Source organism: Macaca thibetana, chromosome 6 (assembly GCF_024542745.1).
Source record: "Macaca thibetana thibetana isolate TM-01 chromosome 6, ASM2454274v1, whole genome shotgun sequence".
Lineage (NCBI taxonomy): Eukaryota > Metazoa > Chordata > Mammalia > Primates > Cercopithecidae > Macaca > Macaca thibetana.
The window spans coordinates 3,567,094-3,582,407 of NC_065583.1; the positions used below are offsets into that span (position 1 = coordinate 3,567,094).

General features: G+C 53.2%; 3 protein-coding genes across 15 annotated transcripts in view; 2 read left to right on the plus strand and 1 right to left on the minus strand.

The window, feature by feature from the left end:
* Positions 1 to 7,231, plus strand: part of PHYKPL (5-phosphohydroxy-L-lysine phospho-lyase) — a 26,411-nt gene extending 19,180 nt beyond the window's left edge. For 2 of the 3 annotated variants that reach the window (XM_050794222.1, XM_050794223.1), the window contains exons 9-13: positions 447 to 601; positions 990 to 1,079; positions 2,777 to 2,907; positions 3,888 to 3,968; positions 6,902 to 7,231. In XM_050794222.1, coding sequence (XP_050650179.1) covers positions 447 to 601; positions 990 to 1,079; positions 2,777 to 2,907; positions 3,888 to 3,937 — 426 coding nt within the window. In that variant the 3' untranslated portion in view covers positions 3,938 to 3,968; positions 6,902 to 7,231. Of the gene's footprint in view, positions 1 to 446; positions 602 to 891; positions 1,080 to 2,776; positions 2,908 to 3,887; positions 3,969 to 6,901 lie in introns of those variants that run through there. The other variant, XM_050794224.1, reaches the window with a different exon arrangement.
* Positions 1 to 15,314, plus strand: part of NHP2 (NHP2 ribonucleoprotein) — a 170,049-nt gene that overhangs the window by 99,107 nt on the left and 55,628 nt on the right. For 2 of the 10 annotated variants that reach the window (XM_050794260.1, XM_050794266.1), the window contains exon 1: positions 1,218 to 1,227. The exons of 6 other annotated variants lie outside the window; for them this stretch is intronic. The gene's annotated coding sequence lies outside the window, so the exon portion shown is untranslated. 2 more of the 10 variants (XM_050794265.1, XM_050794264.1) reach the window with 2 other exon arrangements.
* HNRNPAB (heterogeneous nuclear ribonucleoprotein A/B) lies at positions 4,663 to 11,651 on the minus strand. Of its 2 annotated transcripts, XM_050794250.1 has the most exons (8): positions 11,370 to 11,651; positions 11,064 to 11,295; positions 10,111 to 10,279; positions 9,241 to 9,399; positions 8,907 to 9,038; positions 6,373 to 6,490; positions 5,557 to 5,697; positions 4,663 to 5,273 (listed from the first exon to the last, which is right to left on the minus strand). In XM_050794250.1, the coding sequence occupies exons 2-8, from the start codon at positions 11,270 to 11,272 to the stop codon at positions 5,203 to 5,205; spliced, it is 999 nt and encodes a 332-aa protein (XP_050650207.1). In that variant the 5' UTR covers positions 11,273 to 11,295; positions 11,370 to 11,651; the 3' UTR covers positions 4,663 to 5,202. The 2 variants fall into 2 exon arrangements, with proteins under 2 accessions (XP_050650207.1, XP_050650208.1); XM_050794251.1 differs by lacking the exon at positions 5,557 to 5,697.

The window sequence follows — 15,314 nt, forward strand, 5'->3', positions numbered from 1 at the left end:
ACCTCCAGGTGTGTGTTAAGTGGCTTTCCCTGGGTGGGCCTTGGCATGCTGCGTTGACCCTCCTTGAAGGAGGAAGTGCCTAGTCCAGTGCTGTGGGTCTGGGCCCAGGAGATGGGGCCTTAAAGCCTCTCTTGGTAAAGACTAGCTCTGTGGGAACAAACAGGACACCCTCTCTTCTGATTCTGTATCTTCTAGGGGCTCCTACTGTACTTCAGGGGTACCTGACCTGGGTTGCAGTCACATTAGCTCCTGGAAAGCCAGGACAGCCCATGGGGGCCCCCAGTGAACCCCATTTACTACCACTGAGGACTGTGCACCCTAAGGGGTTTGGGGCCTGTGCTCTTGCCACTGGCCTTGGAACCCGTGTGGCAGTTCTGCCTCACCCTGACTCTGGGGCATGGCCCACTCTGCTGGGGCATCTGACATGTTCTTTGTCCCTGACTCAGTTTGGGGGCAGCCCAGTGTCCTGCGCTGTGGGGCTGGCCGTCCTGAATGTCTTGGAGAAGGAGCAGCTCCAGGCTCATGCCACCAGTGTGGGCAGCTTCCTGATGGAACTCCTCAGGCAGCAAAAAATCAAACATCCCATCGTCGGGGATGTCAGGTGAGACTCTGGGGGCAGCAGTCACCACCAACCTGCCAGGGCCCAGTGTGGTACCATTTTCTTCACCTAACAACCTGGGATGGTGGGGTTATGTCCGCTCTCAAGAGGACTGAGACACTGAGAGGTGCTATTGCCCAAAACGGCACTCCCGGGGAGGAGAAAGCCAGGATATGACCTGACCCCTAGCTATCCCCAAGCCTCTCTCCTCTGTCCACACCAAAGATCCCTCCCAGCCCAGTTATTCCCTGAAACTATTCTCACCACCTTCTGAAGGTGCCTCCTGTGCTCAGCCTCCCCAGGAGGCACAGGTAGGAACCCAGATGGGGTGAGGCGAGCACCCTGGCCCCTCAGGCATGGCCTCCTGCGATGTCATCACCTTCCCCTGCAGGGGTGTTGGGCTCTTCATTGGTGTGGATCTGATCAAAGATGAGGCCACAAGGACACCAGCAACTGAAGAGGCTGCCTACTTGGTATCAAGGTATTTTCTTGAAACAAGTTGCTTCCTGGAATAAGAGACACCATAGGTGCTTCTTTGCAGGGCCAGAGGCCCTTAGTGGAAAGGAGGCTCATCTGTGCCCCCAGCACTCTGGGCCACAGACTTGACTGAAAGAGGGCTGGGGCCGGGGGTGGTGGTGGCGGGGGGACAGCTGATGCTATCAGCCGAGGACAGAGATAAGTGGTTAGTAGTTCTGTACCCAGTGCCTGACTGCGAAGGCTGCAGATGAGACACAGGCTGTTCCCAGACCAGAGCAGCACCTCTGCCTAGAATGCCCAAGCTAGCAGGGCACTCAGACCCAGGAACCCCTACTAATGCCACCTTGGCCTGGAGAAGGGAAGCACCTTCATTCACACCAGGGAGCTGTGGCAGCACCAGACTCAGGGTTGCCATGCCGCACGACAGGTGGTTGGGATGGACAGGACTCCTGCTCCTAAGCTGGGTTGGGGGGTGTTTCAGAACTCAAGACTCCACCAGTCCCACTGCCCTGGTTTGCTTGTCCTTTCACTTGGACCCTGAGGCCTCAGGACTTCTTCTAGTTTAATGATTATTCCCTTTTATCTCCATTCCCCAGGCCTCCCCCTTCCCCCACTGCCACCATGGAAAGCTCTTCTGGTATTTGATGTGTCCTTATTCAAATTGTGAGACATGCATGGTATTGATGTAAATCTCTCTGTGCTGTGTTTGAACTTGGCCTTTCCTAGTCCCTGCCTTCTCTCTGCTGTCAGTCACATCCCCAGCTCACCCCCACCCCGCTCCTAGGAGTCTCAGGGATTCGGAATGGTCGGGTGGCATGGAAGGAAACAGATCCCAAGTTCAGCCTACTCTTTCATCTCACAGTACCCTGGGGGTGCTTTTCCAGTTCAGTGAGGAAATGGGTAAGTCACCTGCAGTCACCCTGCTAGGTGGCAAGAGCTCAATCTGGCCCCAGGGCCATCTAACTCCAAAGTCCAAGCCCTGTCCTTTCTGGCATGGCCATGGTCAGTGCCAGAAAGACTGGGATAGGAAAATGAAACCAGAAGGTAGACTCCCAACCCCCAAGAAATAAAAATAACAAGGTTTACAAAAGAATGGGAACAAGAATCAAAGAATATAAACACAACCATGCAGACCCCTCATCTCAGAGATGAGGTTAGACTGTGGACTAAAAGTGATTACTAGCTACAAAGGATGCTAAGATAAAGCCATCTTCCTAAGAAGAGGTGGAAATTTTCTACTGGAATTTTAAGATAACTCAGAGGACAGGCCAGGGAGATTCCTGAAGCTCGTGAGGGACACGTGGGGCCCATTACACCAACTGCGATGTTGGACATTCTTAAAAAAACAACATACATCACGTCAACCACACAGAAAACCAGAGAATGCAGGGACTCTTGTTGCAGTCTGCTGTTTCCCTGTGGCCATTCATTCTTGGCTTGGACTGTGGCTCCAGGTGGTTAGGTGAGGCAAGGCGCCTGTTCTGTGGGGCAGCAGGCTCAGGACCAGGTACAGTGCACCCCAAGCAGGGGCGGCTGTGGGCCAGATGCACAGGACTTTGGTAGGGGTGACCAGTAGAGTCCTGGCAGGAACTGGCCCATGGAAGGCTCTGAAGGCAGTATGGCTGGAGCACTGGACATGAGGCCAAGGCCAGGCTGAGGAAGGCCTTGAAGGCCACATGAAGGGGTGTCCTGTCCTCACAGGCTGAAGGAGAACTACGTTTTGCTGAGCACTGATGGCCCTGGGAGGAACATCCTGAAGTTTAAACCCCCAATGTGCTTCAGCCTGGACAATGCACGGCAGGTGGTGGCAAAGCTGGATGCCATTCTGACTGGTGAGCTTGAAGCCTGAGCTTGGCCATGTCTCTAGAACCCAGCCTGAAGCCAGCAACTAGAGCTTCCTAGCATGGAACAGGGAGGGGACAAGAGTCCAAGAGCAGAGGCACGTGTCCTCTGGACGGTGCAAGGAGCAACAGAGAGGGTCTTTCATGCCCAGCCTGTGCCTAAGAGCTTCCTGGGCTGTCAGCAGGTGGGAGCTGAGCCACCACCCAGCCTGCCTCGGCAGGCATCAGATGTACGCAGGACAAATCAGTGGTGGGCCTGAGAAACAGGCCATAAGAACTACAGTGGGAGTTGAGACCCCATTACCGCCAGCCTGAATGTAGAGATGGCAGTCGTTTCATTCTGTATGAGGCAGGTCACATGAGGCTGCTGGGTGGCTGAAAGATTTGTACCACTGAGACTGGACACAAAATGAAATTCTACCCCACATTCCCCATCACCTAGGATGGTCGTGGTCAACCCAGGGTCCCCCCCTAAATCCACTTACAAGGAAATCTCATGGCTGTGTTGCCATTTATAGCTCAGTGAGACCCCACATAGGCAAAGTTGCATCTCACAGTAGAGATCAGAGCTGCCAGCCAAGCAACCTGTGCCCTCCTACCTCTGGGTGATCACTGCTACTCACAGGCATGCCTAATCCCGGGGCTCTGGAGCTGGAGGCGGAGGCCCATCCCTGCTAGACACAAATTGGAAGCGGTAGGGATCTGATGAAAAGGAGTGTTTGTGGGGGGCAAAGGCTGGCCACAGAACAGGCTTGGGGATCCTGGACAGAGACTAGAAATCTCAGAGGAATTGAGGGCTGGCTTTGTGCTTTTCAGGAAACTGCTGCCACTCCTTTGGGGAATGGGACATGGGTGTGGATAGCCAGAGGGCCCAATCTCTAAACTGTCCTCCAGTTTGGACACTGAAGTCACAGGGCATCTTCAGCAGAGAAAGGTGACTTGAGTCCGCATGGCTTTGTGGTCTTTTTCAGACATGGAAGAGAAGGTGCGAAGTTGCCAGACGCTGAGGCTCCAGCTCTAAGCTAGCCCTGCTCTGCCTAAGTGTACTCCAGGTGAGTGGGCCTTGCTTCTTACTCTTGGGAGATGCAAAGCGGGTTCCTTACCATCGGCAGCAAGCAGCCTCAGAAAACAGCCTTTTTTTTTATCTTAAGACATTTTTTGTTCTGGTTGATGCTCCTTCCCAAAGGTTAGTTTCTTCAACACTGGAAAATCTCCAATGCTTAGCTTGCACTTGATGGCAGAACAGCTATTTCCTCCCTTGAAACCTATGGGGCTGTATCCATGTGGAACCCCAACCCACCCTTGCCTCTTGTAACCACCTAGTCATACGCCCCAAATGCCAGACCTGGAGTTGGGCTCCAATCCAGCCAGTAAACATCCCCTGCTAGAGCAGGCTTTTCTTCACCAGCCAGGAGGGGCACTATTGTGCACCAATTCAGCTGGCCCTGGCACTGCCCTAGTGTGTAAAGAATCGATTTTCATTCATCAGCCAAGAAGGTTGGTGGTTCTAAGGTGTCCCAGGAGGGGACATGCCTGCTGGGGATGTGAACCCTCACTGCCCCATCCTCACTCCCCATAGACCTCTTATTCCTTTCTTTAAAGAGGGCTCAGTTCTAAGCAGGGCAGTCCTTAAAGGACACCCCCACAACTGGGCCTGCTGCAGGAGGAAGCCCAAAGTCCAGGGCACCTGGTACCCCCCACCCTGAGCAAGAGGTCTCACACAGCATATCCCACACTCACCCAGGCTTGGGGGTTTTTAAATTTTATTTCAAAAGCTTGGATAGCTTCAATATCCAGGTTGTGGCAAAATCAGGACACGTGTAAAATACCTTACAATACATTAGATTCCCAAAAGGTACCAAAAAGTACAGTAAAATTAACACTTCCATTACAGGAAATGTATGACACAAATAATATAAAATTAAAAGGTGAAAAAAAGGTGACACTGGTTTCCTAAGATACAATTTACTCTTTACAACCAGGGTCCACAGGTCCAGGCTGCAGAGTGGCAGCAGGAAGCAGAGCCTCCCGCCTGGTTCTGGGGGACCTGGTAATAAAAATCAGCCCATAATGGCGCTCTGGCCTCTCAGACACCACACGCTGCCTAAACAACTAGAGCTCTGGAAATAGTAAATAGGAGAGTGATTTCCATGGGGGAGATTTTAAATAAGATGCACATGGGACAGGCCATAGAAAGTTTGCCAAGTTAAATTTGGTACATAATTGTGTTCACTCCATATCCAAACAAAGCATGTGTGCGGTCAGTTGGTCGCTCCTGCTGCCGCCTCAGTATGGCTTGTAGTTATTCTGATGGCCACCACGTCGCTGGCTCTTGCCGTAGTTTGTACTACCCTGACCTAGGGATAAGAACAACCATAGCAGCTACTATTTACAAGCATTTGCCCTGTGCCACGCGCTTGATACGCATCTTTGCAGGATCCTCACCAGCCCTGTGACAGCAGAGATTGCCTTCCTCATGTTACTAAGACCCGGAAGTCTAAGGCTCAAAACTGAGTAGCTCTCATAGCTGAGCCAGGCCTGTCTGACTCCAAAGCCCCTGCTGCCAGTGGCTCCTGCACTGTCTGTCCTGCCTCCCCTGGGGGTGGGTGAGCGGATGGGGCCTCCCTCTCTCCTACTTACTGTAGTCGTAGCCGGGGCCGTAGCCGTAATAGCCATAGGGCGAGTAGTCGTAGCCGCCATAGCCAGGCCCGTAGCCCTGCTGGTAGCCGTAGCCCTGGTTCCAGTAGTTGCCGTAGCCCTGATTCCAACTCTGACTCTGACCTGTGGGGGGAGCAGGGCACAGGGGCCCGTGGACCATTTAGCATACGCAGGAGCTAGGATGGAGGAAATCCTGCCCTTTGGGTGGCAGGGTTACTATGGCAACTCAGGCAGAAGCCAAGGGGCTGCTGTTCTGGTGTACAGGGCCCTGGGCCCAACCCTGCATCTGAGAGACCCAAGCAGAGGACCAGAGACCAGGACGCTAGCTTTACTTGGGGCAAACAAGGCAGCTCACTCACTCAGTCACTCTCTGATCACTCCCACTCTCCTTGGCAGCTTGGCCTTTAAAAAGATGCAGTTCAGGCTTTGGAGTCAGAGGGGCCTGGGATGGAAGGGGATAAATGCCTGGCACAGCTCTGCCCTACCCACCCTTCTGCCTACCTGCTCACAGGTGTACCAGACTCAGGACATCCACAAAGCCAAGACACCCATCATGTCCCCTCCCCCAGAGTATAACACAAATGCTCTCTCTGCCCTGGGCACCCAAGCCATTCCAAGGGGCAGCAGCAGCCTCAAGCACACAGCCCTGACCCAGAGCCACTCCTATTCCTGCTCGTCCCCCACCTCACACAGTCTGCCCACCCCTGCTGCACAGCACCAGAGGGAGCCCCGAGACAGGTTTGGAAGGCTCCATGTAGGCAGGGAAACAGGACCCATCTTCATCCAGGTTCCACTCACCTCCACCTCCACCGCCACCTCCGCTGCCTCGGTTCCCTCGGTTGCGGTTTCCACGGCCCCCAGAGCCATACTGCTGCTGCTGATAGACTTCTTTGGGCTGGGCCACCTTGATCTCACACTAAAAGCCAAGAGGACAGTGGTCAGGCCAGTAGGACAAACTCAGGGCAGTGACTGCACAAAGATCTTCACTGCAACAAACATCAGATCAGGTCCATCTGCTCAAAAACAAAATATGCTAGTGTGGGAGGTCACCCTTGAGCTAAATAAAGCTCATGGAATCCCAACTAAAACCACGGGCCTTCCAGCAGAGAACCCTTCCCACAGAATGCACTTGAGATGGGCATCTCAGCCCCAGGGCAACTCCATGTCTAATGGAGGCAGGCAACTGGGCCAACTGCAGCCCAGGGAAGCAGAGGACAGGCTGGGAGCAGGCATCACACCTTGGTCCTACTGGGCTAGAGGGTCAGACAAGACTTCTCAGATGAGGGGCCTTACACAATGAGATTTTAACATCTTTTTCTCTTTACAGAAGAAACTCATCTCATTCAAATACATGCTATTGAGAAGGCGACCCTGACCTCCCTCTTACAGATAAAGTCTCAGAGGCTTTCAGAGGCTCAGGATGGGGGGCCTGCCTGAGGCCATAATGCTACCCACCCGCTCCTCCTAACCACTGGTCTGTTGGGATGACCCAGATGTCTGCATCCCCTCAAGTCAGTCAATTTCCTTTTTGTCCACTGAGGGTGGGATGGGGTAGGCTGGGGTACTTTCAGTGCTCCTGCTTAAATAAGTTAGACCAGACCAGTGTATTTCTAAAGAAAATCCTGACACGCACCCCCATTAAAAATAGTACATTTTACAGTGTCCCCATATAGTCATACTTTTAATCGGCAAAATAATGCAATCTCATATATATTCTATCCTACTGAATTAAAAATACTGAATACAACCAACTAAATATACTTACTTCTAAGACTCACTACCAGTAGTTTCACTTAAACTTTGCCTCAGAGGCTCTTCCCACCCCATTTCCCATTATGGCACATAGAGAAAAAGGCCTCTTTATCACTGTCCAATGGAGTAATAACCAATGCCTCCCTTAACTGCCTCAAAGACTGTCACTTTATAGAAAATTTAAGACTATCCTAATCCAATCTTCCCAAACTCCCAGCCAGGACAGAGACTTCCAGGAGCTCCACCTGTCCTACGTTATCTGGCTGCCAACGCCTGCTCAGAAACAGAGCCTGCCACACCCTGCCACTGCAGGCCGCACCCACAACTCCCAACTGCCAACTTGAAGCCTGAACTACCCTTTCCCTGACCAGAGTTCAGGAGGGAGGAAGAGCTACACGTCTCTGCACATGATTCCAGTCATTTGAAAGCACAACTGACCCTGGATTTAAGCTGGCCAGGATCCTGGGAGATCTTTGGAAGGATTTTTGCCTGGGTATAAGGTTGACTTAAAAGAGGTGCCCAGAAGACCAAGTGAGGCAGTTCATGCCTGTAATCCCAACAGTTTACAAGCCTGATGCAGAGGATGGTGAGCTCAGACAACATGGTGAGACCAGGCTTTAAAAAAAAAAATACAATACCAGGCGCAGTGCCTCATGCCTGTAATCCCAGCATTTTGGGAGGCCAAGAGACGAATCACAAGGTCAGGAGATTGAGACCATCCTGGCTAACATGGTGAAACCCAGTCTCTACTAAAAATACAAAAAAGTTAGTTGGTCATGGTAGCGGGCACCTGTAGTCCCAGTTAGGAGGCTAAGGCAGGAGAATGGCATGAACCCGGGAGGTGGAGCTTGCAGTGAGCTGAGATCGTGCCACCGCACTCCAGCCTGGGTGACTGAGCGAGACTCCATCTCAAAAAAAAAAAAAAAAAAAGAAAATATGAGCCAGGCATGGTGGTGCATGCCTGTGGTGCCAGCTACTTGAGAGACTGAGATGGGAAGATCCCTTGTGCCCAGGTCAAGGTTGCAGTGAGCCATGATAGTGTTACCACACCCCAGCCTGAACAAAGCAAGACCCTGTCTCAAAGCAAAAAAAAAAAAAAAAAAACACCAAAGCAGCAAAACGGATGGAAGTGGACAAAGATTTGGTTGTAGAAGGAGGTAAAAAGGCTCTGGAGCAAGAAAAACTTCACCACAGAGGAAAATCAGTGAGTTGCAGAAGTTCTAGGATCTTCTGAGACCTTAACTGCAGGCTTCATACACCCTGGACTCAAAAATCTAGAACACTCTCACCTCTAGCTTTAAATGACAAACTAAAGAGGCTACTCAACCTGCTCTATTCAGAGGCCACCTTCTCCTGCCTCCCTCACATCCTGTGTTTGTTTACTGGCAGTCCTCCCAGCCCGGGAAGTCTTTGAAGGATCAGAACACTGCCCCAACCAGGGCAGCATACACTTCAGAGAAATAGTTAGGTCTAACCAACCTGGAGAGCTCCTGCACCATGGCCCAACCCCTAACCCCCACCCCTCTAAGGGCCAGCTCTCCAGCAGCACAGGATGCCAAGCAGAGTTGGGGACACCTTACCTTGCTTCCACTGATAGTATGGAACTTTTTCTCCAGAACCTTCTTCACAGGTTCTTCTTCTTTAAAGGTGATAAACACAAAACCTCGTCTTTTGTTCAACTTTGGATCCATTGGAAGTTCAATGGCCTCAATCTGCAAAAAGCATAGGCAAACTCAGGCTCAATACCTCTCTACTCCAGAGCATATAGGGGACTCACAGGAGGAAAGACCCCACTGAAGGCAGAGAGTGAAAAATAAGCCCTGCCTGGGAGGGTCTACTCAGCCAAGGATACCAAGGACCAGAAAGAAGGCAGCCTTAGGGCAGCTGATGGGCTACTCCCAGGGCCACACTCACCTCCCCAAACTCGCCAAAGTACTCCCTGATCTTTTCCTCAGTGGCTTCAGGATTCAGACCCCCAACGAAGATTTTCTTCACTGGGTCCTTCTTCATAGCCATGGCCTTTTTAGGGTCAATGACACGGCCATCCAGCCTGTGCTCCTTCTGGTCTAGGACCTGTTCCAACAGAAAGGGGTCAGGCTGACTCAGCAGCATGAGCCAGACAAGGCCCTTCTCTCTAAGCCATGAAGACACCAGCACAGATACAAAAATGTGTTTCACCCCCTCCAAATTCTACTCCAGCTTAACTTCCCAACCCAATTTTCTTCAAACCTCAAGTACAGCTGGTTTACCTCGACACCTAGAAAGCAGTCCTCACCCTCAAGCCTTTGATCATGCTCTTTCTGCCCAAGCAGTCCCAGCGTGAGGCCCATCTCCAGAAGCAAAGCAGCAGGGACTCAGCACAGGCTGAAGATGGGCTGCAGGGGATGAAATCCTCGCTCCACTCCCTACTAGCTGTGACCTCTTCTACTTAAATGTCTGAGCCTCAGGGTTTTGGTTTTTGTCCTGTAAAATGGGGCTAACAGCCTATCACAGCAATCTTGGACTCTCTTGTAATCCTCCCAGATGTTTAGCACAGTGCCCAGAATAGGCACATAAAAGGTAATGAATGTCAACTATAATCTTCCCGAACCACTCCAGCACATACTCTCACTCTCAGCTTAATTTGTATTTTCATCCCCTCAAAAACCGGAACATAACCTCTGGCTTTGCCCAAAGCACTCAACCACATGCAGAACACACAAACTAGTCATGCTGTAAGAAAGGTGTCCTCTTAGAATTCAAATCGTTTCCACTGAGACTGCTGAAATCCAGCACCCAGCTTACCTTCTCCACACTGGCTGCATCTTTGAACAGGATAAACCCAAACCCTCTTGACCGTCCAGTGTTGGGATCCATTTTTATTGTACAGTCAACGACCTCTCCAAATTTAGTAAAATAGTCTTTTAAATCTTTTTTGCTAGTATCCCAGCTCAGGCCACCAACGAACATTTTTCTGAAATGGTAGGGTGAGACACATGGCAACAAGTCTTATAAGCAAGCTGTGATTTTGGAAAGGACTGGCCCTGGCAAAGCTCTCACAAAGTCTACACCTACCCTTAAGAGTCTGCAAGGTGCACCTTAGAAGGATGTTAAATCTCCACTACCCTCCAAATTCAATTCAACCAGGACCCTAACGAAGCTTAACAAGGCTCTGCAGCCCCAGGCTGTGAGAAGCAAAGAAAGGACCACCTCACCAGGGACATGGGCCCTAACTACTCACAACTGGAAATTCATTTGTTATCTACAACCATGTATCAAAGGGCCAGCGTCTTCGCCACCTCCTGAGAACTCTTTTCAAGGAACTCGATGCTTCCGGGGGCCAAGCCCGCCCAGGGTTCAGACCGTGACTCCGCCCCCGGGAAAGGCGGAGGAGGGAGGCCTGGGCCCCGGCTCGCGCCAACTCCGCCCACGCAGCCCCGGCGCGGCCCGAGACGCCGCCGGGCCCCGGGTCCGAGCGCTTTCCCTCTTCCGGGCCATCCGCCCGCCCCTGCGCCGGCTCCGGCCCCGGCAGCGCACAAACGGCCCCGGGGCGGCGCCAAAGTTGACCCAACAAACTCCTGCAAACTCCAGCGCGAGTGGCAGCGCCAGGCCCGCCCGCGAACGCAGCGGCGACAGTCCGCGGGCCGCACCGGCCCCGACCCGGGCCAGGCCGCCGCCCCTCCCCCCGCCGCGTGGCGCCAACAAAAGGCGGCCCCGGAACAAAGGCGGCGCCCCCGTCCGCCCGCGCCCGCACCTACCCCGCGTCCTCCTCGTTCTTGCTGGCGTTGATCTGGTCGCCCTCGGCGCCGTTCTGATTCCCGCTCGGGGGCGCCGCGGTCGCGCCTCCAGCCCCCGCCGTGGCGCCCGTGCCAGCCCCGGCCGGGGACTCGCCTTCAGGGGCGGCCTCATGTCCGTTCTCGGTGGCGCCCGTCGTCTCCATGGGCTGCTCCTCGCCCGCTTCCGACATGCTAGGCCGAGGCGCGGCGGCTCCTGCAACCAGCGGCGACAGCGCGTCAGGCCGGCGCGGCTCCCGCCAGAGCTCCCGCCCGCCGGCCGCCGCTCACCTCGCCGCCGATGACGCCGCGGGGCCCGCTCGTCCCCACCAGCCGGGGAAGGCGCCGCGGGCTCGGCCGCACTCAAGCTCGCGCTGCTGAGGCCTCGCCCCAGTCAGCCCACGGAGCTGCTCCAACTGTGTCTCCTCCTCCTTGGCCGCCGCCGCCGCACGGGAACCCACCGACACAACCAAGCTCCCTCCCGCGCGGTGCCGCCGCCTGACAATGCCGACTCGTGGCGCCCTTTATAATGCCGGAGCCGGGGCCCACTTCGCAACAAACTGCACGCTCATTGGCTGCTCAAGTCCGTCACTCAACCTAGCGTCAACGTCCCATTGGCCGCGGCGGCGCGCGCGCTCTAGACCCGGGCGGGCTTTGTCCTCATTTTAGAACCCGCGCGACTACGGCCCGTACCGAGGGCTCCGGCAGCCGGGCCGGACGGCGCCGGGTCCAGGGCGGCGAGCAGCCACAGCACAGCGGTGGGAGGGCCTAACCGGACTGTAAGCTCGTCGAGGCCCTAGTCCCTTGCTCTCGAGCACTCCATCCCAGCATTGGCAGCCTCCGCCTCCCCATGTCCCAAAAGAGGAAACTAGTCTGGAGAAAGTTTCGCAGTCCAAGGACGCATGGCTGGAAGTGGCAGAACCCGGGCTTCCGAGGTTGGGAGAGTGGGGGTCCTCCAAAGCCCTCAGCACGGGTCGGAGGGAGGGGGCTGAACCCGCCATCCCCCTGGACCTTGGTGCCCTCCAAGCCCCGCGCTCGCGACCTGTCCGTCGCCTCCCCCCGAGATGCCCTGCAGGGACTATGAGACCCTGGTGTTTCCCGATCCTCGGTCCCCTGGCACCACCTTAACGATTGACATCGCATTTGTACTTTTGTTTACTTACATTTTTCCTTTAAATCGTTTGTCTTTTTCTTCCTTTCTTTTTTTTTTTTTTTTTTAGATGGAGTCTTGCTCTTGTCGCCCAGGCTGGAGGCAATCTCGGCTCACTGCAACCTCCTCCCGCCCCGGGTTCAAGCGATTCTGTTGCCTCAGCGTCCCTGAGTAGCTGGGATTACAGGCGCCCGACACCACCTCCGGCTAATTTTTGGTTTTTTTTTTTTTTTTTTTTTTTGTGTTTTTTTTTTTGAGACAGAGTCTCGCTCTGTCGCCCAGGCTGGAGTGCAGTGGCCGGATCTCAGCTCACTGCAAGCTCCACCTCCCGGGTTCACGCCATTCTCCTGCCTCAGCCTCCCGAGTAGCTGGGACTACAGGCGCCCGCCACCTCGCCCGGCTAGTGTTTTGTATTTTTTTTAGTAGAGACGGGGTTTCACCGTGTCAGCCAGGATGGTCTCAATCTCCTGACCTCGTGATCCGCCCGTCTCGGCCTCCCAAAGTGCTGGGATTACAGGCTTGAGCCACCGCGCCCAGCTAATTTTTGTATTTTAGTAGAGACAGGGATTCGCCATGTTGCCCAGGATGGTCTTGAACTCCTAACCTCAGGTGATCCACCCGCCTTGGCCTCCCAAAGTGCTGGGATTACACGCAGCCACCGCGCCCGGCCTATGTTTCGTCTTCGTTTGAGACAGGGGTCTTGCCCTGTCGCCCAGGCTGGTCGCAAATGCTGAACTCAAGAGATCTGCCCGCCACGGCCTGCCACAGTACTGGGATCACAGGCTAAGCCACCTCGCTCGGCGCCATTTATTTTTGTTGAAACTTTTTTTTTTTTTCCCACTCTGTCGCCCAGGCTGGAGTGCAATGGCGCGATCTCGGCTCACCACAACCTCCGCCTCCCGGATTCAAGCGATTCTCCTGTCTCAGCCTCCCGAGTAGCTGGGATTACAAGCACCCGCTACCACCCCCGGCTAATTTTTTGTATTTTTTTAGTAGAGATGGGGTTTCACCATGTTGGCCATGCCCATCTTGAAATCCTGACCTCAGGTGATCCACCCGCCTTGGCCTCCCAAAGTGCTGGTATTACAGGCGAGAGCCACTGCGTCTGGCCTTTTTTTTTTTTTTTTTTAAACAAATACAACACTCGTGAACTCACGAGGTAAAGGACAGGGCGGGGGCATTGTTCTCTTCCTAATACACAAAACTCCTTTATATTATCTCCTTGACCACAAAACTTTAAAGGCCTGGGTAATCCCGTTATTCCTTTTAATCATATGGGTGTCAGGCCCCAAGGCAAGCAGGAATACAACCTCCAAGCCTGCAGGTTACCAAATTGCAACCCAGAACTCAAGCAGCTAGCGTTTCCAGTGGATTCCTGCAGCCAGGACCAGTGTGGTGGACTGGGCATTGCATTTTCTTTACTGTGTCTTAACAACCCAAGTAAGGTGGTACCGTCCCCAATTTTATTTTTAGTATTTTATTTTTTGACACAAGGTTTTGCTCTGTAACCCAGGCTGGAGTCCAGTGGCACCAACACGGCTCACTGCAGCTTCAACCTCCCAGGCTCAATTGAGCCTCCTGCCTCAGCCTCCCAAGTAGCTGGAACCACAAGTGTGGCCCCCATGCCAAGTGAATTTTTTGTAAACACAGGGTCTCCCTATGTTGCCCAGCTGGATCACCAATTTTTTTTTTTTTTTTTTTTTTTTTTTTTTTTTTTTTTTTTTTGAGACGGGGGTCTCGCTCTGTCACCCAGGCTGGAGTACAGTGGCACAATCTCAGCTCACTGCAATCTCCGTCTCCTGGGTTCCAGTGATTCTCCTGCCTCAGCCTCCTGAGTAGCTGGGACTACAGATGCACTCCACCACGCCCAACTAATTTTTGTATTTTTAGTAGAGACAGGGTTTCACCATGTTGACCAGGCTGGTCTCAAACTCCTGACCTCGGGTGGATCACCAATTTTAAATGAGAAAACTGGGCCGGGCGCGGTGGCTCAAGCCTGTAATCCCAGCACTTTGGGAGGCCGAGGCGGGCAGATCACAAGGTCAGGAGATCGAGACCACAGTGAAACGCCGTCTCTACTAAAAATACAAAAAATTAGCCGGGCGCGGTGGCGGGCGCCTGTAGTCCCAGCTACTCAGGAGGCTGAGGCAGGAGAATGGCGGGAACCCGGGAGGCGGAGCTTGCAGTGAGCCGAGATCGCGCCACTGCACTCCAGCCTGGGCAACAGTGTGAGACTCCGTCTCAAAAAAAAAAAAATAAATAAATAAATAAATAAATAAATGAGAAAACTGAAGTCAAGAGCAGCGGCCCAAAGCTCCACAACCAACTCAGGCACTAACTCCACCCGGGCAGTGGAGTTGCCCTGAGGAGGAAAGATGAAAATACATGGACTTCAGACTTCTCTAGGAAAGTCTGAAGATTTAGCTCACACTGCACGGCATTCCCCTAAGGTAACAATCAGGTGGAGCTGGGATACCCGTACCCAGGCAAGCAAGTGCCCTCTGGTTCACCCCAAGGCCACTCTTCACTCTCCCAGGCTAGATTCCATAACAGGAAGTCACATATTTCCACACAACCTTACTCATGTCACTGAGATCTAGCAGCAAGGCTTTCAGGGAGGTCTCTAACAAACTGCTCACCCCACCTCCACCCCAGCCCTTGCCAACCCACAGAAATGAGGGCCAGGGCTGTGGCTTGCAGGAGATGATGGGCACAGCTCCCCAAGCAGTGAAGGTAATTCAGGAAATTAAGTTCAAAGTCAAATAGTGTAGGTGCAGCCCAAGGACATTACTGCAAATTCCCTTAATCTTCCACCTGGATTCCTTTAGCACGACTCAAACACTTTCAGTGACATGTAAAGTCTGAGGACACAACATTTGGACAGCGCTTAGCAGTTTACAAAATGCTTTCACCAACCTTGCTTTATTGGAGCTTCAAAATAGCTTTGTGCAGTTACCCATATTTTATACACAAGAACACTGAAACCACAGCTAAAACTGTGGCCACAAAACCAACAGGTCCAACTCCACACTGGGGATGGTTTCCAGGTCTCCTGGCTACTGTGGGACAAGGTATGTCTGAGCTTC

Excerpts from the sequence above, each read along its gene's own strand:
- HNRNPAB (XM_050794250.1), bottom strand. The coding sequence starts at position 11,272 with ATGTCGGAAGCGGGCGAGGAGCAGCCCATGGAGACGACGGGCGCCACC. Across the intron at positions 10,280-11,063 it reads AAGAACGAGGAGGACGCGGG|AAAAATGTTCGTTGGTGGCC; the intron begins GTAGGTGCGGGC and ends CTACCATTTCAG. Across the intron at positions 6,491-8,906 it reads ATACTATCAGTGGAAGCAAG|TGTGAGATCAAGGTGGCCCA; the intron begins GTAAGGTGTCCC and ends CTTGGCTTTTAG.